We start from the raw sequence: 26,921 nt of genomic DNA, 5'->3' as shown, positions 1-26,921 counted from the left end.
CTGCCTCTAATACCTATTTACATTACAAAAAAAAAAGTAACAGAAGAAGAAAATAAAGCAATTATGGGAACGCAGATTTTTTCTTAATTTTTGTTTCAGATAACATGCAATTATCTGAATAAGGGACACTTGGAAAGCATGGATGTGCCCAAGTACTTTCATTAATACTATAGTATCCATTGGCCTGGAAAGCCAGGTAGACTTGGTCTTTCCTGTAAGTATAAGGAACTTACCATACTTGAGCATATTTATTTAAAGTATATATATATATATATATATATATATATGTATGTATGTGTGTGTGTGTGTGTGCGCTAATTAGGCAAAAGTGAAGACATAAGCACACTGACACTTACATGACTTCTTAATTGTTCCTTGTAGTATTCATATGTACTTACATTGTACAGAGAGGTGAGAATTGGAGTTACACCTTTAGCAGTGGAAATACTTTACCTTAAGCAAAACCTTCACACTTGCTGACTTACAGTATAAAATGGTAAGCATTTGAGTTTTTTCTGGTTTCTGCTTTATACCAATAACAGACCTAATTATATTCACAACTTAAATGCCCCATTGCCAAAATCTGTGAAGCTATTAAAGGAGGTGAAAGGGAAACACTTATTATAAAACTCTGAGATGAAAACCTCTTCCACTAACAGTAGCTCCTGTGATTGAAGACAACATATTACAGAGTGTGGGAAGAGCACTGGAATCCTCTATTGCCTGCACCTGTTTGGTTGCCGGGTAACAGTCAGCAACACCTCTCTGTTTTCTGAGTCTTCATCAAGTATCAGGCCACTTTGTACTTCTGGAATGAATCCCAAAATGCCATTCTGGAGATCACTTCCTGTGTAAGAAATAGTCCATGACAGTAAAAAGCCAGAAAGTTAAGCTGAGAGTAAATTATACTTTTAATATGCACAACTGCTAAAACTCCAAACAGTCAGGTATCAAAGGCATGCTGTAAAGTACTATTTCAGGACACCTCAATTCTCTTAATATTTCTATTCTTAATTTACACTAGATTTTCAAATTTAGAATGTCTAAATTTTATTTTAATCACTAGAATAATAATAACTGGTTTTGGAAGTAAATTCCTTATGACTCCTGGCACCAATTCTGCATGTAAGCTTATATTTTCAGCAGCATTCAACAAACTGACTGAATTCTGTGTCCCTTGACTTAAAGAGACTAAGTGTTAACAGAAATCTCCAGAACAATCTCAAAAGCCTTGCTTATAATGGCCTTATGAGATATGCAGTCCAGCTATGTTTATCATAAATCCTAAAACATTCTCTCTGAAAACAAATGGGCCTCAACGTACAAAGCACATAATGTGATAAAGATTGGCTTCCAGTGATGTAACTTAAGATTTCTTATTCATCCTATCCATGATGTGGTTGAACACATCAATTTTCTTAGATTATCAGAGCAGCTTTTGTCTTGTATCTTTATTCTATATGTCGAACTAGTGAGCTGCAAAACACCACATTTTTCTTAGGGGAATGCAAGTAACTTCAGAAAAACAGCAGTGGAAGATAAAAATTCCCAGTGTTAATAAAAATTCCCAGTGTTAATGAGGGGAAACTAATGTCTTTACAGTGCTCAATCAAATCTTGCTTCTAAAAGATTTCTCCTGGCAGGTAGTGATGGCTTTATTCTAGAATTGAAAAGGCAATCTACTTCCACCCCAGTACTTATGAGAAGTCAACATAAGATGAACAGAAACTGTGTGTTTGCTTATGTGCATGCACGAATATTTAACCCTTTTCCTTAATATGTTGTCTCATGTTCCAACTTTATGGAACTTTGTACTGTAGGTATAACCCTAGAGCATATTAATACACTTCTGTAGTATTCAATACAAGCTCCAACTACAACATGTGTCTACACACATACTTTTGCAGTTAATTGTGGGGGTTCAGTGGCCTGGGCTGGCCAGCAAGCCAGCCATAGCTAGGATCAACCTGAGGCCATGGAAAGCAGCACCCTAAGTTAGGGGTCATGGTTCAAGTTAGGGAGAGTTGAAGTTTGTTCCAACAGGATCAGCAGATTTACCATGCTAATATGGGTTACGCTGCCACTGCTGGTTATGATTGGTTATTATGTTGCTAGAATGTTCCATCTTAGTGTATATAAATAGGGATCTCCCCTTATTCAAGGTCTTAAGTGTCTGGCTGCATTTGGGATCACTCCTGTTACTGAGGCAGAAGAATAAAGGACCCTCGGATTTTCCACCTAAGACCTGTCACGCACTTTTCTTCCCTGCCGACCTGTTGCAATCATTGCCTGTCCTCACAGGCATGGGTGGAGCAACATGACAATCAACATGCATACCCAGGGAACTGGTTACTTCCATGGTAAATTCTAAAGATAATGCACATGAAGAGAACATGTTTCATATGATCTGTTTTTTTATATGATCTTGATTGCTACACTCATCCAGCAGCACAGTTTAATCCTAGTTCTCAATACCCACACTGATTTCTTAAGATTATCTAAATACACAGAACTCCTAGTAATGCTGGACCTTACTTTCTTGATTAGAAAGTCAGTTAGGCTAACTTAGTTAGACTAGACTTAGTTAGACTAAACTGAGTTAACCTAAAATTTGTTCTGATGCCCAACTTCTTTCTAAAACTTTATTGCAGATTAGATTGGTTTATATACAGTTGGTAAGCCTGACAGGATATTTAAGAGTGAGGGGAAGTTCGGAGTTCTGACATGACTTTCTCATAGTAGGACAGTGACTGAAAGAAAAACTCTTCCTTGTTGACTGAGTATGCTAATTCCTGTCCTCTATTCCCAGAATCAGAGGATGACTACACTGCAGGTATGAACTGCACAGTAGCAAAGAATGAAAACAGAAACTTTGTACAAACTCCATCCATTGTAAAAGAGAAGGACTTAAATTAAAAATACAAAGTATGTGAAATACATCTGACAGAATGCCAATATAATTCAGATTAAAAGGGCCCTTTAAGTCTCTAGTCCAACACCCTTCCCAAAGTTTAATTATTTCTGAAACCAGACCAGATGTCTCAGAGGTTTGAGGCTTGAAAGAATTCCAGGGATGGAGAGAGACCATGAAACCTCCCCAGGCAACCTGTGCCACTGGCTTTCTGTACAGAATAGAAAAAAATGTCCAGGCTCAAATGAAATCTCATTTCAATTTATAATCACTGTTTCCCATCAAGCACTGCTGCCATAATGTATTATTTAAATAATGGGTCAGTAAATTTTTACATCTCTCCTCTTATGGTCCCAGTAAGAACTATGTCTTCCTTTATTCAAACATTTTCTTTTTCAAAATCATGTTTCATAGACTAAGTTAAGAAAAGGAAAAAAAAAAAAAAAAGGTAAAAGTAAAAGAAGCTTAAAATATTCTAGATCCTGACAAAGCAAAGTACCTTGTTGTAGTGTGTTGTCATGGTGTGCCTCAGTTTCCCTAGTCCCTCCCCTGAAGTTTCTTTCCCCAGGTGGTGTGTTAATCACCACCTCTCCTTTCCCCACCCTTGACCCCTGCTGGGCACTGCCTATCAACCCAGAATTTCCAAGGGGAACGTTGAGTGATTGGCAGAGGGACACCTGGCCCATCCAGGTGTCCCTCTCACCTGAGACCCCCTCCCCCCATACCTGGTTGGTGGTCTCTGTGTTCCCTCCCCTGCCCTCTCCCCAGGTAAAAGGACAAGCACACCACACAGTTGGGAGTTCTGTTGGAGTTGTTGCAGGATTCAAAAGCCATGTGGCCCAGAAGAAAAACTCTGGATTAAAACTCTCCATCAGGACCCACTCCTTTCTTCACCTCGCCTTAAAGGTTTCTCCAGCTCAGGAAGGCCTGAGGGGTGACCCTCATCAATAGCAAGCTCCAGCCGCAAGCACTGGAGCTTGGGGCGTGCCCGGACTTGTCCCCACGTGCTCAGCCATGACCACAGGTACTGAATAGCGTCTCTGGGGAGAAAACATCACAGGTGCCGCTATTTGGTTTAGCAGCTGAGGCCAGACAGACCAAGGCAGTCCAGTTTAGTAATATTGGTAAATTCCAATAGTACCTCAAGTGGCAAAATACAGATCATCTGGTCTTTAGAAACAGACCAAGCAAAAAAAGGCAGTGATCCTTTTGTGCCATAAACTGTCAACAAGTGGTCAGTATTTACAGTTATAGAAAATATTTTGGTCTGAATGCAGCACTAGAGTACTGTGAGAAATCATTTGCACAATAGTGTGAACAAACAATGGATGCCCAGAAATTCTGCAACAGGTGCCTCTTGGACACTTTCATTTTCATACCTTAAGTTGACTTCTCATAGATGTGGGTCTGTACCATAAGGTATCCCATTTATTCTTTCAATTTGGAAGCCATGGATCTACTGAGATGGGAATCTCACATTCCAGGAGGAAGTGTTGGAACACGGAAAATGGCAAAAAACCAAATGAGCCTGCAATGCTACTCCATCTTTAACAAAACTAGTTATGCTCAGCTGTCACAGTATATCACAGTACAAGCTGGTTTGTACTGGGCAATTCATTCAGATATAAATAAGAAACCCAGCTGGTTCCATAAACTGGCCCCTGGGTTGACAGACAGGAACCTCAACCAATTATGTTCCATCCTAAGCTGCAGACATCTCACTTGTTCGAGAGCTGGACCATGTTAAAAGATCAGACTAATATGCTATCCAGTCAAACCCACTTTATAAAGAAGAGTTGAGCCATTAAATGCTCTCTGTTGCCACATGAACATCAGTTATGTGGTCATCTCTGTCTCCGACTCACCATGCATGTGTTTCACTCAGTGTTCTCCCTTCATAAAGCACAAGAACAGAAATAAGCAGCACCTATAGATGTATTTTGCGTTACACTGCTAAGGGATGCTAAGTGGGCTTTGTGCATTAGATGCTTACTCTCATCTGGAAAACACTAGATTTGTAAATAAAATACCCTGCTTATTATCATACAGAATTCCAATTTTACATGAAAATTGCTATGAGAACATATAGTTATTTGCTGTTATTTAATTCAAATATATTTACTCATTTCCTGGAGGAAATATTACCTGCAATAATTACTATTGCAAAAGCAGCAAATCCATATTCATCCTTTCCTTCTACAATCTGAGCTCCATATTCAGGATTTGAGAGGAAAACATAAAATGATTCCTGTCCTTCAGGCTCATCATCATCAAAAATTTTTATGGACACCTGGCTTTCAAATTCTCCATCCAGCAAAGTCAGAGAGATTGTCTGTTCTTCAAAATCTTCTCCTTCCATTGCCCATGTGAAGTTTGATTTTCCATAAACTTCTCCAAAAGGATACAAATCTACTCCTCTCTGTGCACTCGCTCCCCCGAAAGTTTTAACAGTAATTTTAATATCACCAGTAAATCCTTTGGTCCTTCTGATCTGAAGCACTGCTGTGTTGGAGGTATTGTTATTTGTATCTTCTTCAACATAAATAAACTCTGGCCCCAAACTTAGTATTCCATGATGAATATCATTAGCCAGGATATTAACTGTTGCAACACTGAAAGTTGGATTCAAACGGGGACTCCAGTCAAGGTTTGCTGGTTGAACATCCAGAATTTCCACAGAAGTCAAATTTACAAAAAAAAATTCTTGTATTTCGGACACAGTGTCATCAATTATTGATATTTCTATCACTGCATTTGTCTGAAAATGTAAAAACATAAGCTCTCCATTGTAGATGGGTATAAAGTCTTCTAGTGGTTTGGCACTTCCTGGAATGGTCTGAAATGTCAGCTTAGTGAGATTACTTTGAAAACCAAACAATCTTTGGACATGTAGTCTGACTACCTGGGTATCTTCTTCAACTGAAACTGATCTTGAGTTAAGATCAAACTGGAAGATCCCCATTGGCTCAATTTTAGCTATTGTAAATCCTGATCTGAAACAGAAACAGTATCACATTGAGAGAGAAATACAAATAATAAAAAGATGAACAATCAAGCATAGTAATTTTCAGTGAGCAATCAATGATGGCTGTAGGAATGTGGATTAAAAAAATGTGTAACAGTAGAGGGAAGAAATAGATATCATACAAAGCAAGACATAGAGAGGTTCCCTAAAAAATGCTTTTGTAATCTTTGAGCAGCCCTCCACAGGCTTAATGTATCTTAAGTCAGGACAGGATACTGAGTAAATGATACATAAAATATGGTCTTCCTGACAAAATGGAGAGGCAAAGGAAAGTAGAACTTCCTACTACGGACATAATACAGGAATATAATATAGCCACTACAAGTAATACCAGTTTTAAACAGTGAACAAACCTCCTGTACCAAGGGAAAGCTGTGAAGTAGATGCTAGCAGATCTACAGTTTTAGCCAGGAAGATAGAGAAGGTCAGGAAATTATTTTAAAGTACACAATAAGGCTTTGAAATACTCCCTCTTTACAATATTATCCAAAGTACTTTTTTTTCAGATCTGAGTCTTGTTATCAATATAAATTTAAGCTTTACTTTGTTCATATTAAATATATTCCCTTCTTATTAAAAAATATTAGACTGACTCTGCTAAGTTTTGTGTCATCTCCTTCTCTCTAGAACTTAACTATTATTCAATGCCAGAGGCTACCAATGGCACAATTATAGTGAGGAGATTTGGCTAACAGATCTCTTCTACTTAGGAAGCCAAAATACCTTCATAGTAATTGCGAGCTTTATTTCTTTTGGGATGCAGTCTTAAGTTTTCTGGGAAAGGTTAATCTCATGCATTCAAGGTATTTGATTTACACAGTAAATATGTGCTTGAGGACTCAAGTCCATAGGATGGACAAACCTAGGAGAAAGGGTCAGTTTGAGAAATTTAGGCATCTGATTCACTCCTAACTTCCTTCAGATTTGCCACTTCAATTTTAACAAGGTGAAGCCAATACCCTTCTCCCTACAGTGTCACTCTATGCCCATTTTTAATACATTTTCATCTTTAATAAGGAAGAGTGAAAATAGTTTGAAGAACAGAAAACAACTTAAGTGAGACAAAAAACAACATTGAATGTAATGTTTTAATTTGTTCAGAATAGAAAGAGGGTTTAATATAAATTAGTCATTTTTAGAGCATTTTTTATTTCATTTGATTTCTTTGAAATAATGGTTGTCATCTAAGATCTTCTAAATATAGATATTTAGGGACAATGAAAATTGACAGTTTATTTTATTCTTCAGCTTCCTGGTTAAAACTGTTGATCTTGGTTCTTCAACCTAACTGGCTTTCCTAACTGTCTCCATCATACTATATACATTCTAGGTACCTCAGATCCCAATGCCAGGGAACAGACTGGAATTAAAGGAAACCCTGTTTCGGACAAATCAGATCTGCAATACTGACATTTGTTTCCATGTGAGACAAGACATAGAAATTATCATAAAAGGAACTCCAATTTGCTAGCTACCTACAATGTAATAGGGATTTGTATGAGGTATATGCCTCTATACGTGTCATAATTCTTACAGGATCAGTGCAACTCCGAAGTACAAATAGTATCTTTACCTCAGGCGAGCCCCACCAGACACATTGCTGTGCACTGCTGTTAAAGTGATGGCAAATGTCTCAGATTTATTTAGGCTTGGAGTAGCCTGAAATGAAATCACTTTACTTTCCTCCCCAAGGGAAAATACAACAGTACCTGAAAGGAGAATGATTGCAACAGTCAAAATCACTAAACAGAAATTCTATTTTTACCTGGAAATACATTGACATAGGAACTTTAGTCGCAATTCCACTCCACTAAGGTGAAGAAATCTTCATGATAAGGGTTTTTCCTATAGAAAACTGTCCTTCAGGGACATAGTGTCGTGTCTATGAAGAAAAGATGTTTTTTTTCTCATAAAGTAAGTATGTCCCTTAACAGATAAAAACTGGATCACACAATTTCATTCCAATGACTCTTCATTAGGAATGGAAACATGCAGAGGTACAAATAACTAAAAGGTGGTATCGTCACTTAGGCAACAGTCATAGCTGTTGTCCTTGTAGCTGTACATAACTTGTTGCAGCAATTACTCACCAAATGGAGGAGTAATATTGCCTAGTTTAACAGAGTCAATGACTAAGTCTGGTGGGCATCCTGAAATCCAGCTAACTATTACAGAGCCATAAACTCCTTTCCTGGTTATGACAGCATGGCCTGTCCCTGCAACAATGTTTGTAAGTCGCAATATCACAGATTCAAAGCCAACCTGTGGAAACATAGTAGATTTTATCAGAAAATGGAATAAAAATGGACAATAACATACATGAAAGCATAGTACCTTTTGTAAAATGGGCATCTTACAATAAGGATGCATGCACATAGATAAATATATGTGCGTGTATCTATGGACATATAAATATGCTCTCTTGAAGGAGTTCATATGAGCTCTTTAATAATTTTAGATTTCTGGCAATTAGATTGCACAGAAAAAGAACAAGTATGAGTGACATTTCAGTACTGAAAATAGTGAATACCATCTGTGTCTCTTGTTTAGAAGAAAAATAAATTAAGCCTGCCTTCAGTGCTCTCAGGTAATAACTGTACTACTCTCTCGACATATATAGATATGTAGATACATACATATAATTAGGTTATTAATTGTGTATCCAGTGAAGTAAGTTGTTATGTCATGACACTGTACACAAAATTATTTTTGCTACTGTGATCTACTTTTCTGTTTTTCTGAGCAGCAAACAGGAGCGAAGATGATAAATGGATATATGGTAGTATATGGTATATAATAGTCTTTCTGTAAACAGAAAGACTGACTCAAGCTTCATTGTAAATTAAAAATTACAACAATGCTTAAAGATTATTAAAATCATTAAACTTCAATAAAATTTAAGACCTCATGACCTTTAAAACCTCATGTCTTTGCCTGACATAAAAGAAGGGAATGGTAGCACATATACCAAATCCAAGTAGGAAAATTATCTTTTCCCATTCTCATACGAAATAGACAAAGGGAAAATTTATCACTCAATGATTACCAAATTTACTGACATCTGCATTAGCACCCAACATCTCTTTTTGCACATAATACTGAATTCATGCTATCTTCTGCTTTGGGGTTCCCATACTTATAGAAACATCATCCAGATTTACTTATTTTCCTTTAAGTCTTAGAACTCCTCTTTCATGTAAATATTTACACTACTTACATTTTATATATAAAGAGGCCTTTTCCAATTGTATTAAAATGTTTCTATAAGAATTTTTATCAGAGGAACGAGTAACATACAGTGAAAGTAATAACAGCAATGATCTCTTCCGTCATATTGATTACAAAGAAACTTCACTGAGTTCTTATAACAGGTATCTTCTGAAGTGAAGTGTACCTTTCTTCTGTGGTAGGAACATGACATCACAACCAGGCTACTGACCTGTGAATTGGCAGCTTCCTCAGGAATAATCAGCACAGCAGACTTTGCTGTTCCTAATATTTTAGGCACATCCTTGGCACTTCCCCTTACCAGGCTTACATTAGTAAGTTCCAGAGTAAAATTCAAGCCCAGTAAAATAAATGCCTTTAAGAGAGAGAATTTAATTTAAAAGACAGAAATTTAATTCCACTAGAAAGATATTATCCAACAGTGAAAATAATTACCAAAGCAACCTGCAGATTCTTGTTTGCTTACATACAAAGCAGCATTTTCAAGACAAGTGTTTAGTTGATTATGTTTCTCAAAGAACAACAGTTAAGCCATCAATATTGTGAAAGCCATCTGCCAGCAGTTTGCTGGAATATGAGTTTGTAAAGCAACTATTGCCATTTTAAAAAGTTGTATCTGACACACTGGGCCTTGGTTCGATTTTAATCCTTAGGATTAAAGATATTTAAGATTGTTGTACGAGCATGTAAGAGTGGATGTAAGACTGTGATAATAATGACAAACAACAAGGAAACACAGAAGACTGCAGGTACACTTATCTTCTTCTTCATTGGTCACAAATGACAGATCACTATTTACAATCCAAAGAAACTTAAGAAAATACTTGCATTCATATAAGATATTGAATTCATTGTAACACAAAACAACAATGTAAAAAAACATAAAATATTTGAATTCGTGATTTTGCAATTACTATCAGAAAATTTGATTTTCAAATCCAGTTCTACTCCATAAAGAGGAAATTTGTAACACCAAAACTCTTTTCTCCTTCTTCACAGTCGATATTAGTGAGAGTTTTTTATCTTATTTGTATTGTGATGAAACAAATGGAAACAACAGATAACATAGGAGCTAAAAGAGTAATACACACCTGGTTGCTTATTGGCACTCTTTTTACTCCAAAGCTGGCACCATCCTTTATTGTGAGGAATCCCACCTCATTCTTGGGTTCAATTAGTGCTTCGTCGTGAAGGGATATGACACGGTACTCAACCATCACTTCTCCAAATGCCCCAGCATGCCGAGTCACATTAATCTGAACATATCGATCCAGGGCTTTTCCTACCAATACTGACTGCTGATCAGAGTACAGGGCAAACACTCCATAAGGATCATCATTTTCAAACACTGTGATCTTTGAAATTCCTCTCTTATGGTCTAAATCTGCTCCACCTTCCACTGAAATCAGCTGTACCTCATAGCTTTCATCCAGTTCTGGAACATCATCAGGTAACAGGTAGATAATTATTTCAGCTGTACTCTGCTGGTCAGCAATGACAACAAATCCCTCTGTCTCAAGAAAGTCACCTGTGATGTCAGATTCACTGCATATTTCCCAGTAAACCTGAAATTAGTACAGAAAATGCAAAACATAAAAGAAAGAAAAGTTACCTCCAAAATAAGAAAGTTGCAAATTCAGGATTCAGTATAGACAGAATATGGAACAGACTGCTTTTAAATGGGTAAAATAGCAATTGTTTTGCGTATGCATAGGAAGAATATCCTATCATACAGACTATCTTTCAAAAGAGTGTGTTATTTAATTAACAGTGTTAAAAATATAAAAATATTTCCTTTGTCTAGTTTCAGAAGATTTATGTAAAACTATATTGAATTTATGAACATTTTTCAAAAAGTATCTCTTTTCTCACCAAAACACCCTTGCTGTTTTTTCTGTTTTCAGTATTCCTCACATAATAAAGGAATGAACTCTCATTAACACAGCAGATGTTTCTATTAATTGATCCGTTTATTTTAAATTAAATGAGTTTCTGTTAAAATGCTGACTTCTAAACAACTTTAGGTAAAAACTAATGTTTTTACATTGATGGTTCAGAAAAGTCTGAGGAAGTCTGATTCTGTCTAAAAAAGTAAAGTGTGATGATATCAAAGACAAGTCACTATGAAAGTACTCTCTCTTCGTTCTCCCATCAAAAGCAAACTGGGAGAGAAAGTGAGAGCAGCACAGCAGTATTGCTTTTCTTTTATTTCCCCTGACCAGAGAAGAATGAATTTTACTATCCAAACTACAAGTACTAGGGCTAAGCCCTTCCTAAATTCAGTCTAAAAGGCAACAGTAAAAAAATAAATAATTTGAGAAACAAGCAATTGAAAGGCACAGAATGAGATATTTTTCCATAGGTCAACACCAAGGATGATTTCTGGTTACATTGTTTATTAGGAAAAGAGTGCGAATACCGTTATGTTCCCCAGAATGCCTTGAATTCGTTTGACAAACAGTGTAATGTTTTGTGGCCCTTCGTCTCCTGAGGGTTCTGCATAATTACTCTCAGTTAATGATTCGGGAGCAAACTGTACAATTCCATTTGGATCACCAAACTTCTCTATCTGTAAAATGGTAAACAAACATTAAAAAAACTAGAAATGTAGTGTAAGTTGTATTCTTGTTCAAACTACTGAGATTTTCACTGCTAGATGCTACTGGGGCACATATCTGTTAGTTCCAAAAACAGCAGAGAAAATTTTGAATGTCCCTTTTTCAGTTTTCAGTTCCCCTGTCCAAGAAGGAAAAGAGCAGAGTTTTATTTCAAATGCTACATCTGAATATTTTGATTGTAAAGCAGGAAATGCTCAGGCACCTTGAGCTAGTATACAGAAATTCTTCTAACACTATCAGTCTGCAAACTCAGAACTATGGGAAAGAGAGCTCATCCGCACCCATCTCTATGAACCATTAGCTGCAAAAAGAATTTAGGGAAACACAACTTCCTGAAGGGGACTGTGGAAATAAGAGTTAATTCCACTCTTTACAGACCAAATAATAAAACAAAAATACAATTTCTAGAGAGATACTTTTGAGGGCTTCTTACAGCAGATTTATAAGTATTTCCTTAGTTGCAGTATCCCCAGAGCACTGATTTGACTGCAATAACTCTCAAAACATCTGCATTTCTCTTGTACTATAAGAAGGCAGATTTTCTCCCTTCCTCTGAAGAGATGTCAAGAGTGACAATGTTCTGTTGCAGCTGCTGAGGGGTCAGAGCCTGGTGCTGTGTGGGCATGCCGAGATCGCTATTACCTACCACACACACATAATAGTTGGTGCAGGCCAAGTGGTCCAGCCTGGAGAGTTTGTCCATCGTTTTTCACTGTCTCAGGGTTTAAGGACAAGTGTGTGTGTGTGTGTGTATGATTGGTTCATCATTGTTTTTCATTTGCTCAAGGGAAAAAGACATTTTGTCTTTGTCTCGGTGGAGCTTTGGCGATGAGCACCTTTTTGTGTGTAAATCACCCTCTCTATTGTATAGCTTTGTTATTATTGTTGTTGCTGTTACTGTTTGTTTCTCATCTCATTAGTGTTTTCAAGTAAATTTTTCTTATCTTGACTCAGAAACACTGCTTTTTGTCTCCCTCTCACAAGACAGGGTAGGGGAAGGGAAGCAGTTGAGTGCAGTTTAATTTACAGCTGGGTTTAAATCACAACAGATGACAAACATATTGACACATAGAAATGTGGGCTCAATCCATGCTCTCTCCAAAGAGAACTGCAAATAGGAGAGCCAGCCCACCTCTTTTATTCCAATTTTTACAGATAGATTCTCTGCCCTTTTTCTTTCAGAATTGAACATAATGTACCAAAATAGTTCACAGGTCAAAAAATGAGTAAGTAATCATTGTGATTAATTTTTAAAAGCTTTGCATGAATAAATACCAATATCAACAGAAATCTCTGAAGAATGAGAAGCGATAATAACTTACTATTAATGTAATGCTGTTTGCCTTAGAATCTATTTCTGTTTCACCTTTCATAAGGCTCAGTCGAATAATGAAGGTTTCCTGAACTTCAACTTCTTCATGAGGATAGATTTGTAGATTAATTGTTCTCAGACCTCCTTCTCCTTCTTCAAAATAGAATGTTCCATTCACAGGGTCACCAATGTCACTATTCAGAGGAGACAAAATCTCTTCTGAATTGGGTCCCAAAATGTCCCAGTTAATCTGTGGAAGAGATCAGTGTCAGATTTAGAGGGGTGATACATTATAACAGCATCCCAACGGGAGAAGTGACAGAGTACCAAAAGTACTTAGCTATGTTTTATATTTGCTATTAATACAGGATACAAAATAGTAATAATTAATTATAAGGGACAAAATACAGAAACCTTTGAAAAAGTAAACATGTCAATTTACAAATGAATTTTAAAGTGTTAGTCACAATGCCAGTTTATTAAATTCTAGATGTGAGTAACAGAAAAGAAACTAAGATTTCTTTAGCATATAGCAAGAATCACAAAGACCAGTGTCTATTTCTCGTCTCTTTCATGACTTGTTTTGCAAAACTTCCCACATCAGTACTCATGATCAAAACCATTTCATCTTGAAGTGTGATGTCAAGTCTAAAAATGACAAATATTTTCTATCATATAAATTTTTAATCCTTCAGATTACAAAGGATATTATGAATCCTTAATATTTCTTCAGCCTGATTAAAAGCCACAGCATTTTCAGCGATTCTCACAAATTAAATTGCTTTTAAGGAGGCTATATTCAGGATTTTATAATTATTATTTTGTTAATTTAAGTGTTTTTTGCTTTTCTCCAATGACTTCCAGAAAAAGTCAAAGATTGAGGCAATTTTTATATGTGGAGAAGAAGAGTTCATGGCTTATAATTTTTCAGTTATTTGACAAGACCTTGAAAGGCCCACCATGTTTTATATTTATACCTTCACTTTATAAGTGGCCTCTAGAGAGTAAAAAAATACTCTACAAAACTCACAGTAAGCAATTTCCTGAATTAAATTAAACTAGTAGCAGTGCATGAAGTTAACTATAATTTTTGTGGGAGTAGGAGCTACTTCAAAACAATGCACACAATACCATAATAAAAGAAGGGAAGCAGGAGAAGAAAGAGGATTTTGAAGGGTAACAACACTTTCTGTTATACTGCAGCTATATGCAATTAATGTTTAATAAAAAGATGTAATTATATGATTAGAAATCAGTCACTAAGAAAGCTCTCAAAGTAAAATGAAGGAGGTTTTTGACATAGTCACTGGAAAACTTTCAGGCTTTTACAGGCAAGACCCACTTGTGCCTCCACCAACCGCCCAGTCCTTTCCACCACCAGGGACACCGTTGTGGTTGCATCAGGGTTGGGAAGAACTATTTGGCTTTGGTTGAGAAATCGGACCATGCCCTGGGGAGAGTCACTTTTCGCAATAGTGACCTGGCTCACCAGGTGGAGCCCCAGGATGGCTCCACCAGTAGCTCCTGTCAATTGGATTTCAAATTGCTCTGCAAATTCACTGCACAGAAAAAGAAAAAAGAAAGCAAAAAAAAAGACATTCTGAGATATGAGAAAAGAAAAAAATTAAAACTATACTTAGTAATTCAATCATGCATCCAACTGAACGTGTTTAAAAGAATAATGAAATCATCTCCATAGGTGCAGTGTAGAAGATTCCTTCTAGTTGCATAGAATGGTGATATCTGAAATAAAAATATTTCATATATCATCATTCTGAAATTCTATCAGTATTCTATTTTCTATTAGCATTAAGTTAAACAAAAATATAGAAAAATATTTTATTTTTCATAGTAGTACTATTGACACCAACATTTCTTATAATGCAATTAAAAATCATATTTGATTGCATGCATGATTGCATACTATTTAACAGGAACTATGACACTGTAAATTTTTCCCCTTTAGTTGATTTTCTCCCTTAGGTGATTTTTTAGCTCTGCAGAAATTTTTCAATTTCAGCTCTATACACACATATGTGTAGATTTTTTAGCACATGCTAAAGAAGACTTAGTCACAAGTAAATTGGTGAATAAATATCTGAAAATGTAATTACCTTTCTTCATCATTTATAATAGATATGTAAATAAAAGACTGGTTCTGTTCATGATAAAAAATTACAGTATTATTATGAATGACATAGTCAACACCATGAATTGCAGAAATACTTTGAGAAAGAAAATCAGCTGTGACATTGCCGTAAGTTCCACGCTTTCGAAGAACAGGAATCATGATTAATCCAGCATCCTCTTCCACTATAAAAATAATTGAGAAAAAATTATGTAATTTCAAAATTCATGCCAAACCCTTATCTTCCAAAATACAGTGAGAAGTTATTGTAAACTTACCCTGTATAAGGACATGCTGTGGATCAAATTCTATGATACCTTCAGCATTGTCATTTTTTGCAATAGTGACCCATACTGTGGAGATATTTCCTATTATTGGAGGTTGATCCACCTGTAGACCATTCTCTCTTACAGTAAAATCAAATCCACTTGCAAGAACATAAAAAAAAGCCAAAACATAAAAATACATTTTAAACTTCTAGTGAAAATATAAAGATATGTGTGTGACAATTTTTGAATTACTGCAAATAACTTTATTTTCTGACAGTTACTACTGAAGACTTTTTGTCACATTTCTTCATACTATTATGTTTGCAAGAATTATTACTAGAAATGTGTGTATTTCATTTGTTCTTTCTCATTTTGTCTTTTTAATGAAGTTTCTTGCAACTTGGCAATTTGTATCTAATGTATGGATTTTAAGTTTTAGTAACTCTTAACCAGCAACATCTTATACTATTGTTAAAATAATTGGGTTTACCATACATGCATTTTCTATTATGATTACAATTATAGCTGTTTTACAAAATTTTACAGTAAAACAGATTAAATGTCTGGCAGTGATTTTATTCAGGTAGATCAGAATCCAAATATAGTTTGTTTTTCTAGTTTGTTTTTCTGCTTTTAACAAATCAACTGGAAATTTTAACTTTACCTTCCTTGGAGTTCCACTTCACTAATCATCACTGAAAAGTTTTCAGGACCTTCAGGAAAGTCATCATCATGAATTTCAATCAAAATAATTTTACTTTCCTCCTCTGGTTCAAATACCATTTCCCTTACTGTGGGAGTAAAATCCATTCCTTCCTCTGCAGTCCCATTTATTATCTGAAAGCAAAGATGCACTCTGCCATAGGATCCCTTGGAACGCACAACAGTGATGTTTACCTGAGGGAAAGAGAATATTTCCTTTTAAAAATGGCTTTGTTTTCTGTTACAGTTGCCTTTACAAGATGTTCTAAAGTCATATTTTCAATGGTTCTGTCAGGTAACAACAATATGATTTATCAAGTACACAGTACACGTAATTTAGCAGATAGTCACTTTAGAGACTGATTTTTTTCTTTCTAAAGTTGAACATAATTATAGCAACAACGTTGATATCTATCAGTAATTTTATATTAAAAATAATTTTAATATAATACCCATTTTTCATCTTCTGTTGTTTGCAGTAGTTCATGGGAGAATGTAAACTCTCCATACGGATAATCACTGGCGGCCATGGTAATATTTGCTGTGCTACTAGATTCATTTATGAGTCCTCCATCACTGATTCTGGTTAGTTGAAATTGGTAGCAATGCTTTTCCTCAGGACAGCTGTCATCTACAGCCTACAGGAAAGAACCAACAACAGTTAAAAGAATTTAAACCATTTCTAGAGAGAGAGAGAGATAAATAATTTTTAGCTAAGATCCTAAGAAAATAAAATAAAGTACTTGAAACAGCTACTGGTATCAGATCTCTCATATACCTGTATTAGAACAACCGCTGCAGACTGCCTATCTCGCATGGTCAAGGTCCCCGATACCTCAATAAATTCTGTCTGATGAGGAGGTGTTATATTCCAATATATTATGATCTCCCCAAAAATCCCTGGGCCACGTACCAGGCTGTAGGTAAGGACACAAACACAGATTTTATTTTTACCTTTATTATTTAATATCCAATACAGAGATAGCATATCATACTGTTGTGCATGGAAGAAATGTTATCAGCACTATGAAAGCTTGAGTTTTAATGTACTTAATCACTGCTAAGAACATGAGAATCCCCTTTTCAGGCATTTTCAGAACAGCTCTGAAGTTCTCTTTTAATTCTCTGTGTTTGGGAGGCATCTCCAGCTGTATTTTTACCAAGAGGTCTTTCAAGTTTCTTTCCATGTATAGTCCAAAGATGGGACCAGAAAACTGCTTTCTCTTTCTATTTCTAGAAGTTCTATTCTTTTCCAGAGATAGACATGCAAAATAGAAGGGAAATTGGATGCCAGGGTAATGCCAGGGGCAATTTGATCTACAAGGCAGATGTAGGATACATTTGCCTTGAGATTTTCTGTGATATGTTCTGTCTGCTACTTGTCTAAAATCCTACTAATAACATAATGCTTGGATAAGTCACAGTAAAGATTCGTCTGCACATTTTGCACATAACACAATCTTAAACTACTTCTTGCACAAAGCATTGTTATGTCTTTTGGGCTTCTTGTGCCTGTACCAGAAGGTGCTCTGCTGCTTTATATTTGCTGGAAGTGTCATAATATTTTTTTTCCAATGGTCTTAGAAGATTCTTCTAACAATCTAAAACTCTTCATTCTGTTTTCAGTTGACAGAATAAAACAATTGCATCTGTTTTTTATTTCCACCAAAACACCCATTCCCATACTGTTTATGATAGAATATAACAATTTGCTGAAATACTATTCAGGCACAAATCCTGAATCAATTTCTAGAAAGCACAAAGCACCTTCAAATGTCACATTTTCTTACCCCTCTCCTTTGATTAAGGTTCTCTTTCCTTTGGTGCATCAATGTTGTAAATAACTTGATGACAGAGAGGAATATTTGGACCTGCACATTAATACTGAAAGGATACACGCATGATATATTCTACCCTTCCTTAAAATCAATCACTGGTTTTTAAAATAGTACTGTTTATAGAAATTATGATAAAATGTAGTACTCAATAAATTGCCAAATGTGGGGTCTCACAGCTTTTGAATCTGGGTTGTTGCTCCTTCTTTGAAAAAATGAGAGATGCACCCACCTAACAAGAGCAGTTCCATTATAACTTCCTGAAGGTTCTCCAATCAAAACATGCTTGGATGAATGGGCTATCCCAACCACCCCAGAAGCTCCTTCATCTCCCATAATAGTGATGGCTGCAACACCTATGAAGAGAAAAAATATTCTCATGGTAAATGAAAACTAAGCAATTTACCAAAGGTAAATTTTGTGGCATGAGTGGTTAAACATTAGCTTCATAGAGGCCCTGTGGAACTCTCTTTGACTTCTTCAGCTAAGGAACTTAGGGAAAAAGATGGACATTCAAAATTGTGACCAACCAGATGCCCACAGAATACTTCAGCACTGCAGACTAAAATAATATTAATAGACTTCAAATAGTCTCATACAGAATATCTAAAACCAGAAGATACTGAATTAATTCTTTACCATTTACAGGGGATATCTCTGCATCACCAGTAGAGACTAGCTGAATGGTAAATGTTTCATTCCCCTCCAGCAGACCATCTTGTATTGCATGTAAAATAATCTGTTTCTGGGACTCAGTCTGCATCATATAAAGACCAGAAAGACATGGATATATATTAAATGAAATAAACAAAATACAGTATTAATTTATTTTTTTTACATATCAAGTGTTAAGAATGCTTGACATATTCTTTAGTATTTTAAAACATCATATATTTGATCCGGCTGAAATTTCTTCTCACAGATTAATAACCAGAAAAAACTGTCTCTCAAACATTGCCAGCCATCCTAAAAATACCCTCACTATTTGCAACTAAATGAAGATTGAAATTCCTTTGAAATTGTACTCACATATATTTTTTAACTTAGAGAAAACTTTCTGTAGAGAAACTGCATATTCAATAGTACACACATATTCTAAGGATTAACACATTATTAACATTAGATATATTAGTCAAATTTCTGCCTAATCTACATTTTTGTCAGTGGGAAGTGACAAACACATGGTATAAATTTAGTATACCATGCATATACAGTTTATGCTTATACTCAAGCATAGATAAATGTTCAAGACAAAATGTCAAAGCCTACCAGTAGAGAAATGACAGCAAAACTTTGCCAAATACTGATGGTTTTATCAGAAAAAAAATCTATTTCTCAGCTGACTCAAAGTAAAACAACCAGCATGCCTATTGATTTAATGAAGAAAAAGCTTATACTGAGAGAAAACAGATCATGTTCTGTTAAAATACTTTTCTTCATTAAGTATTTTGCGCAGACTGTAAAATATAAACATTGTATTGGTATCCAACATTTAACTCTGACTTCAGAGTTGTAACCTGCCATGAAATACAAATTAAATAACACTGTCTAGTTTGAAAGTTATGAAGGTGCTTTTCGGGATTTTTTAATCTGCAGATTTTGAGCATTCATCTTTCTTTCTCACCCTTTCAATACAAATTTTCTTTTTAAGATGCTTGATACTTTAGTGGAATAAGTGTTTCTGCAATCATTATTTTCATTCAGTATTTTTCAATTCCTCTTTCTTAATAGTAAAAACAGAGATCTGAAGAACTACCTTCCTGATGATTACATTCTGCTGCATTAAAAAAGCATGTCAGCTTTCCATTACATCTTGAAAGAAGCCTGAATACTTCTAAAAGGTCAGTTAAAACTAACCTTTTTGTAGCGTATAATACTTAGTAACCCCATACTTCTATCAACAAGTAATAACAATCAGACAAATACACACCAGCAGAAGGAAGTATTTATATATCTAATAGTAAATAAATTATTGCAATGTCTGGAATACCTCACTGAAATGAAGGGTACCATTTAGAGGGGTCAGATCATATCTGGCTGCTTCCTCGAGAATCCATAACACTGTAACTGCTCCTCTTCCTCCCTGACTTCGACTTACATTGAGCAAAACAACTGCAGCAGAGTCATCAGGTGTCTGAGGTTCCTTCACAGTTACCTGATGGAGAAAGAGAAAGAGAGTATGGGAAAGGCTGTATTGAAAAAAGTCAAAAGCTGCATTGATAATGTCAAATTACATGGATACATGTTTAAGATAAACAATGGAAAATATTATCAATGACAATTCTGAACAATAGGACATGAACATAACAGGTGTAAGGAGAGTGTTGAATTCTACTACCAAGGACTACCAAGTGATTTCTTTATGCACTATGATCCAAAACAATTACAGACAATGTCACAAGCAGGTTCGGTACAAGCAAAAGGGAGAGCAGAAGTACTGCAAGAACTAAGATGAGATATGCTTCGTAATTTCTTTCCAAGTTTTACTTTCAGTAATGCAGATTATTATACAGACCATCAAAAATCCTACCTAGGATGTCCTGAATTGTTAGTATAGTGAATTAAATTGATTCGGTCACACAGAACTCTATATTTATGCAGCAGCACTTTCACTGTTATTACCATCCTACATAGCTTGATGAAGACAAGCACTAATATCATTTCAATGAAATCACATCTTTCACTGAGTGAAGACTTACAAAAATCAGCTATATGCTATTGACACAAACCCACTCCAAGTTCAGCAGAAATGAGTGCCGCCTAAATCAAACTCACATTCTTTTCTTCAAACCTGAATACCCCAACAGGTGAATCATTTGGTGGAATAGCAACAGTTACGACGGTGTCATTCCCAAGTCTTGCACCACCTGTTACCCTCACCAGGGCAATTTTAAATATCTCAAGGAATTCAACTTCACTGTCATCTATGATTGTAATTTCTATTTCTCCTGTAGCCTGTAGAAATGTTAAAAATAAAAAAAAAAATGAAGTTTCATTTATAATATTCTGTGAATTGTTTGAAAAAAAATTAAAATAGGCAAATTGTATCTAGTAATGTCTAGACAATGCCCAGTTGTTCATTTTTCCTCTTATGCTTGTATATTTATAATAAGATATAATTTCAGTAGTGTTTTTTAATTCCATCAATGTGAATCTTGTTTGTTAAAACCAGCAGCATACTCTGCTTTGGTACTCAGTAGAAAGTGAATGTTGACAATATGGTCAATATTTAGTCAAAATTCTGCACACTATGTATATCCTTCCCTTTGCCAAAGACCACTTGAATTCACTTAAAATCAAAATCCCTTGTGTACAATAAGTATTCTCAGGTGCAGTATGAAATTTAAAACTATGGTGTAGAACACAGATAAGAAAACATATAGGTTTATTCTGAGAATTTATGGTTCAGATGGATTTCACTACAAATTTTCAGTGTAACAGGGTTTATTATTAGAAGTTATGTCCTCACTTGCCAAAGTATCAAAGACACACAAGCCTATTTGGTCAATGGTTTTGAATATTCTGGTTTTCCATGTTAAAAAACTGAAGCTGGGAGCATCATTCATATACCTTAGGCCATAAATAACGTGTTTTCAGTGAAAATTGTGCTAGAGGAAAACACACAAAAAATCTTAAGCTGGTAACCAAAAGTCAGGTAAACTTTCAGCAAGTGAATACCTGCCCATCTGCAAAGGTAAGGTTTCCAGATGATGGTGTGAAGTCTTCAAAGCTGGCAGTTGAAAGAATGGCTTCCCAGTACAGAGTTGCTGACCCAAACCTCCCAGCCTGTCGAACAACTGGGAGTTTCAGTACATTCTGTGGTGGTGGTACCTCATAACCAGAAACAGCTCCAGTGATACCCTGCACATTCAAAAAGAAACTGCAGAATGTCTCAACAAATTTTTAGTTTGTTGTTTGGTTTTTTTTCAAGTTGACTTGCAGTTATAATAAGTGAAGAAACATGTAACTACTTGTAAAACGGTCTGGCCTTAGCATTGACATTGCTATGAGCAAAAATCTGGATTAGATGACCTCCTGACCTCCCTTTTTATGACACTTGTTTCAGCACTGCCAGCGCAAAAATAAATTTCGTGTATTATTTGTGGTGAACCACTTAAGAAAGAATTGTTTGTCTGGTAGCTGGCCATTTTTTCCAGAACAATTTAATATCATAAAGCCAATAAGAATACTTTCAGAAGTCATCTGAGAAATCAGACTGTCTTGCTCGAAAGCCACTTTACATGCTTTTTATTCAGACTTACTTACCTTTGTAACATTAAAATTAAATATTCCTCTGGCATCATCATTTTCTTCAATTGTTATTTCAGCTATTTCTAATCCAAGCCTCTTCACACTTGGCTGTCCTTCAGATGAAGTGATCAGCTGCACATCAGTAATATTGATTATAAATACTTCCTGTAATTCTGGAATATTGTCCTGAAAAAAAGTTTTCAATGTCTTTTTTTTTTAATTATACATTGCAATATAATACAGTTGACTACTTTTAGGTTCGTTACTGTTTAAAACTTCTCAGTATTTGGGACCGTATAATCAATCCCTGGCTTCATACCATATAAAAGATTAAAAGATACTTTTGCTGAGATTTTGAAACAAAAGCTGACAAGTCAGATTTCAGATCTTCAAGAACAGTGGAAAGCAGTGCTGGCTGTCACCTGTTACTGCTACCTATGAGAAAGTCAGCTAGATCTCAGAAACCAAGCCATGACTTGAAAATCAGTATCTCCATTCTAAATATATTTAAAGAATATACATAATCTTCTTCATTATTATAAGTAAATTTTGGGATTATAATCAAACAAAGAATTTGGCTCATTTCCAGTGATGGGTATGCAGGTTTTTTTTGAAAGAGATGGCTAGAAGAACCCCAGCACAGCCATGTTAAGTCATACTACTAGTATAAAATCAGTACCATTTCCATTTCCTTAAAACATATTAATAGCTCAAGAAATAGTTGGCTACTCACAGGTAAAATAGTGACTATGACAGAAGTTGTTGTTGCATTCTCTGCCATAATTACTGTTTTCTTTTCCAGTATATAATCCTCATTTTCTGTTGCTCTATTGGACAGGGGGAGTTCAAAGTTTGGTGCAGTGCTCAAATGAACTGCAAGATCCCCAACAAATCCTTGCTCTCGAACAATTTGTAGAGTAACAGTAGTTGAATTCTCCGGCCCTATAGTAAGGAGAGAAAAAATTCAAGATACGACTGTTTTACAATCACAGAATATGCTGAGTTGGAAGGGACCCATCAGGATCATCAGAGTCCAACCGCTGGCACTGCACAGGACACTCCAAGAATCACACCATGGGTCTGAGAGAATTGTTCAAATACTTCTTGAACTCTGTCAGGCTTGGTGATGTGACCACTTCCCTGAGGACCCTGTTCCGGTGCTCAGCCACGATCTAGGTAAAAAACCTTCTCCTGCTATCCAACCTAAATCTGCCTGAATTCAGCTTCATGGAATTTACTTGAGTCCTGTCACAGGGCATGACAGAGTGCAGCAATCAGTGTCTGCCCCTCCTCTTCTCCTCATGAGGAAGTTGTAACTGCAATGAGGTCTCCCCTCAGTCTCCTCCTGTCCAGGCTGAACAGACCAAAACTTCAGCCACTCCTCATATGACTTCCTCTCAAGGCCTTCACCATCATCATGGCTCTCCTCTGCATGCTGTCTAATAATTTAATGTCTTTCTTATATTGAAGTGACTAAAACTGCCCCCAGCACTTGAGGTGAGACTGCCCCAGTGCAGGGCAGAGCGGGACAATCCCCTCTCTTGTCCAGCTGGTGATGCTGTGCCTGATGCTCCCCAGGACACACGTGGCCCTCCTGGCTGCCAGGGCACTGCAGGCTCATGTTCAAGTTGCCACTGACCAGGACCCCCACGTCACTTTTCACAGTGTTGCTTTCCAGCATCTCATTCCCCAGACTGTCCATCCATCAAGGGTTGCCCCATCCCAGGTGCAGAATCTGTGACTTGTCCTTGTTAAACTTCATATGGTTGGTGATTGCCCACTGCTGTATTTTGTAAGATCTTTCTAATTTGTTGACATCTCTCTTCAGAGCCTCTCTGCCCTCAAGGGAGCTTCTCCCAATTTTATGTTGTCAGCAAACTTAGTATTCCCAAGACTCCTGCATCCAAGTAGTTTCTCACAGTATACCACACTACAGGCTGGCTTGTACTGGACAATTAATTTGGATATAAATAAGAAACCAGCCGCTTCCATAAACTGGCCTCTGGGTTGACAGACAGGAACCTTAATCAATCACCTTCCATCCTAAGCTGCAGAACCTCACTTGTCTGGGAGCTGGGCAGTGTTAAAAGATCATGCCAATGAGCTATCTAGACTGGGGCATTTCAAACTCCCTTTATAAAGAGGAGTTCAAACAATAAACTCTTTCTGTTGCCACATGGACTTCAGGTGTGAGTGTCATCTCTGTCTCTAACCCACCCCTCTTCATGCCACAGTTGTTCCTGAAGATGTTGAAGAGAACTGAGACTAGGATGATCCCTATGGAAGCCGTATTTTAGCCCTTGGCCTGCTTGATTTTCAGCTCAGGTAACTACTGCAACTGCTTGCTAGAGCCAGCTTCAATTCTGCTCAGTGACACAACTGTCCTTCGATAATTCTAGGGCTTAAGCTGATGAGCACATACAAATGGTGTGAACACACAAAACAGTACCTCTATCTAAAGATACTGTGCATTGAAAAACTGGATCTAGAAAAACAAGATATTACATATCTACAATTTTATATGCATGTTATACAAATTATTACTTCAACACTTCTGCTTTTATTCAGTTATCCTTCAAAACTTCTATCTCAATAATTTGCCTGGCCTTTCATGCCTAGGCCATCACCATTGATTCTAACACAGAAAGTGGTATTGAGGGCAGTCATTCTGGCTGTAAATGTCACATTTCCTTAACTCAAATATCAAAGAAGTTAAATAGACTTTTATCAGTCAGGCTCAGCATCCTTTTGGGAAAGCAGATTTGTGATTTTATCCAATAAATAATGAAACACATAATCTGGCTAAAAGTGGTGCATTTATGACTGGAGAAATAGAAACAGATAAAATGTAAACAGGCTTGTACTTCAAACCAGTTACTGTAACTAGGTATTATTTCACAGATAGAACTTGTGAATAATTCATTAAAAGTACAACAGTTAAAAGGTTGGGGGGAAAAACCCTGTGCAACCAGTGGAAGCTAGGAACCTTCTTTAAATCCTAACTCCAAAGTATAAATGTTTATAATGTGTAAGAAATCAAAGTATCCCTTTACATTACTTCCAGGTGCTAATAAAGGGGCAACACCAATTCACCTGAAAATAAAACATGTTAGAATGTTTTGACTGTGATAATATACTCTGATGGAAAAAGTATTTTTTGTATATCTAATTTTTTAATATGGACAGAACCTTAAATTGTTAGAAAATTCTAACTGAGTTGTTAATGTATGAATAGCGCATCAGGTAGCTGCAGTAAGAGCCCCAAAAATGCCAGCTGGCTCCCTGAGCCAGGAGAGAGGGAAGAAGCTAGAGCATCATGGGAGTTCTTCTCTGAACAACTGCCTGGGAAATCTTTCTCAACCTGTGCCTGGAAGGAAAACCAAATCAAACGTGAAACTTTTCTGCAAGCAGAAAAATAACACCTTTTTTGTGAAGTAGAATTGACTCCTGCTCTGCTTTCTTCCTTCCCCATGTCCTCTGAGCAAAAATCTTCCCTTTTTGAGCCACTTCAAGAGCAAAGTCTTTCTATGTAAATTATTTTAAACAATATAGAAATCCCAATCAATGGGCAACTTCTGCTTTTTATATAAACAGGAGCATTTTATGCATTAGTGATTTGCAACTTACCTCTCAAACAAGAACAGCTGAAGAATATTGATGAGTGCAATGTCAAATACAGCACAGCTACATATTTTAAGGGATATTTAGGCTATAAATAATAAAATACTGCTGACATATAAAAAACTTTCATTAAAAACTGTTTTATATATATAATTTATACATATATGCATATATGTGTATATATATATACACATACATGTAACCAGTGTTAATAGCCTCAACAATGCTGACTTTGAAAAAACAAACATTCTTTCCAAAGAATCAAGAAACAGACTTACCTTCTGGCTCTGTGATTTTAACAAAGACAGACTCCATGTGCCATTCAATCACACCATGTGGAGAGTCACTGGGCAAAATGCAAAGTACAGCTCTTGCCCTTTCGGGATCAATGACAGCTCCTTTTGTGCTATCTTCAACATCCATAGTGGTAACACGGGTGAGTATGATTTCCACTGCCTCTGAAAGTTCTGCAACACTGTCCGCCAGAATTGTCAGGGTGATTGTGGACAGGGCCTGACCTTCAGAAAATGTTACCTAAAGTTTTAGAGGGAAGGGAATAAAAAAGTAAAATTTCTTGTCCGTGTTAGTAAGCCTAGAGTTTTATTCTGTAAACACTATCAGTTATAAAATGCATCTACATACACACATACATATCTTAGATAATCACAGAATACAAAATTGGAAGGCACCACAAGGATTATCTGGCACAATCTTTCTTGGCAGTACCACAGACTAACCAAGATGGTCCAGCATCCTGTCCAGCTCAATCTTAAGTGTCAGTTTTGGGGAGTCCACAACCTTCCTGGGAGGGTTATTCCAATGAATGATTGTTCTCATGGTGAAAAATTTTCCTCTTATGTCCAATGAGACATAATTACTCCGAAGGAGTAACTTGCATTCATTACCACTTGTCTTTTCAACATGACACCTTGTAAAAAGTATTCTCCTTTGTAGCCACCTTTTAAATACTGACACATGGTCTACACATAAGGTCTCCCCATAACATTCTTCTCTCAGTCTT

At 36.3% G+C, this 26,921-nt stretch overlaps 1 protein-coding gene and 1 long non-coding RNA gene across 8 annotated transcripts in view; one reads left to right on the top strand and one right to left on the bottom strand.

The window, feature by feature from the left end:
- Window positions 1-26,921, bottom strand: part of ADGRV1 (adhesion G protein-coupled receptor V1) — a 283,830-nt gene that overhangs the window by 155,598 nt on the left and 101,311 nt on the right. For 3 of the 4 annotated variants that reach the window (XM_064402835.1, XM_064402836.1, XM_064402837.1), the window contains 22 exons: window positions 26,179-26,434; window positions 23,013-23,221; window positions 22,295-22,465; window positions 21,707-21,889; window positions 20,804-20,983; window positions 20,019-20,183; window positions 18,668-18,785; window positions 18,261-18,384; window positions 16,972-17,110; window positions 16,646-16,831; window positions 16,156-16,388; window positions 15,501-15,649; window positions 15,209-15,407; window positions 14,437-14,653; window positions 13,105-13,344; window positions 11,584-11,733; window positions 10,256-10,729; window positions 9,376-9,519; window positions 8,027-8,198; window positions 7,510-7,645; window positions 5,057-5,904; window positions 730-847 (listed from right to left, as the gene is read on the bottom strand). In XM_064402835.1, the coding sequence (XP_064258905.1) occupies window positions 730-847; window positions 5,057-5,904; window positions 7,510-7,645; window positions 8,027-8,198; window positions 9,376-9,519; window positions 10,256-10,729; window positions 11,584-11,733; window positions 13,105-13,344; window positions 14,437-14,653; window positions 15,209-15,407; window positions 15,501-15,649; window positions 16,156-16,388; window positions 16,646-16,831; window positions 16,972-17,110; window positions 18,261-18,384; window positions 18,668-18,785; window positions 20,019-20,183; window positions 20,804-20,983; window positions 21,707-21,889; window positions 22,295-22,465; window positions 23,013-23,221; window positions 26,179-26,434 (4,811 nt within the window). The remainder of the gene's footprint in view (window positions 1-729; window positions 848-5,056; window positions 5,905-7,509; window positions 7,646-8,026; window positions 8,199-9,375; window positions 9,520-10,255; window positions 10,730-11,583; window positions 11,734-13,104; window positions 13,345-14,436; window positions 14,654-15,208; window positions 15,408-15,500; window positions 15,650-16,155; window positions 16,389-16,645; window positions 16,832-16,971; window positions 17,111-18,260; window positions 18,385-18,667; window positions 18,786-20,018; window positions 20,184-20,803; window positions 20,984-21,706; window positions 21,890-22,294; window positions 22,466-23,012; window positions 23,222-26,178; window positions 26,435-26,921) is intronic. The other variant, XM_064402834.1, reaches the window with a different exon arrangement.
- Window positions 740-26,244, top strand: LOC135289339 (uncharacterized). 4 transcript variants are annotated; one of them, XR_010352112.1, is made up of 5 exons: window positions 744-851; window positions 19,760-19,869; window positions 23,118-23,455; window positions 24,514-24,604; window positions 26,160-26,244. It is a non-coding gene; the product is annotated as an uncharacterized LOC135289339 (long non-coding RNA). The 4 variants fall into 4 exon arrangements; XR_010352110.1 differs by lacking the exons at window positions 19,760-19,869; window positions 23,118-23,455; window positions 24,514-24,604; window positions 26,160-26,244 and adding exons at window positions 2,163-2,360; window positions 2,743-2,833; window positions 3,680-4,064 and having other exon boundaries at window positions 740-851; XR_010352111.1 differs by lacking the exons at window positions 19,760-19,869; window positions 23,118-23,455; window positions 24,514-24,604; window positions 26,160-26,244 and adding exons at window positions 2,163-2,360; window positions 2,740-2,833; window positions 3,818-4,064 and having other exon boundaries at window positions 740-851.

The sequence above is a fragment of the Passer domesticus genome, chromosome Z (assembly GCF_036417665.1).
Source record: "Passer domesticus isolate bPasDom1 chromosome Z, bPasDom1.hap1, whole genome shotgun sequence".
In the NCBI taxonomy this organism is placed as follows: domain Eukaryota; kingdom Metazoa; phylum Chordata; class Aves; order Passeriformes; family Passeridae; genus Passer; species Passer domesticus.
Note: the sequence above shows the minus strand (reverse complement) of the source record. Positions and strands in the feature narration are given on the sequence as shown.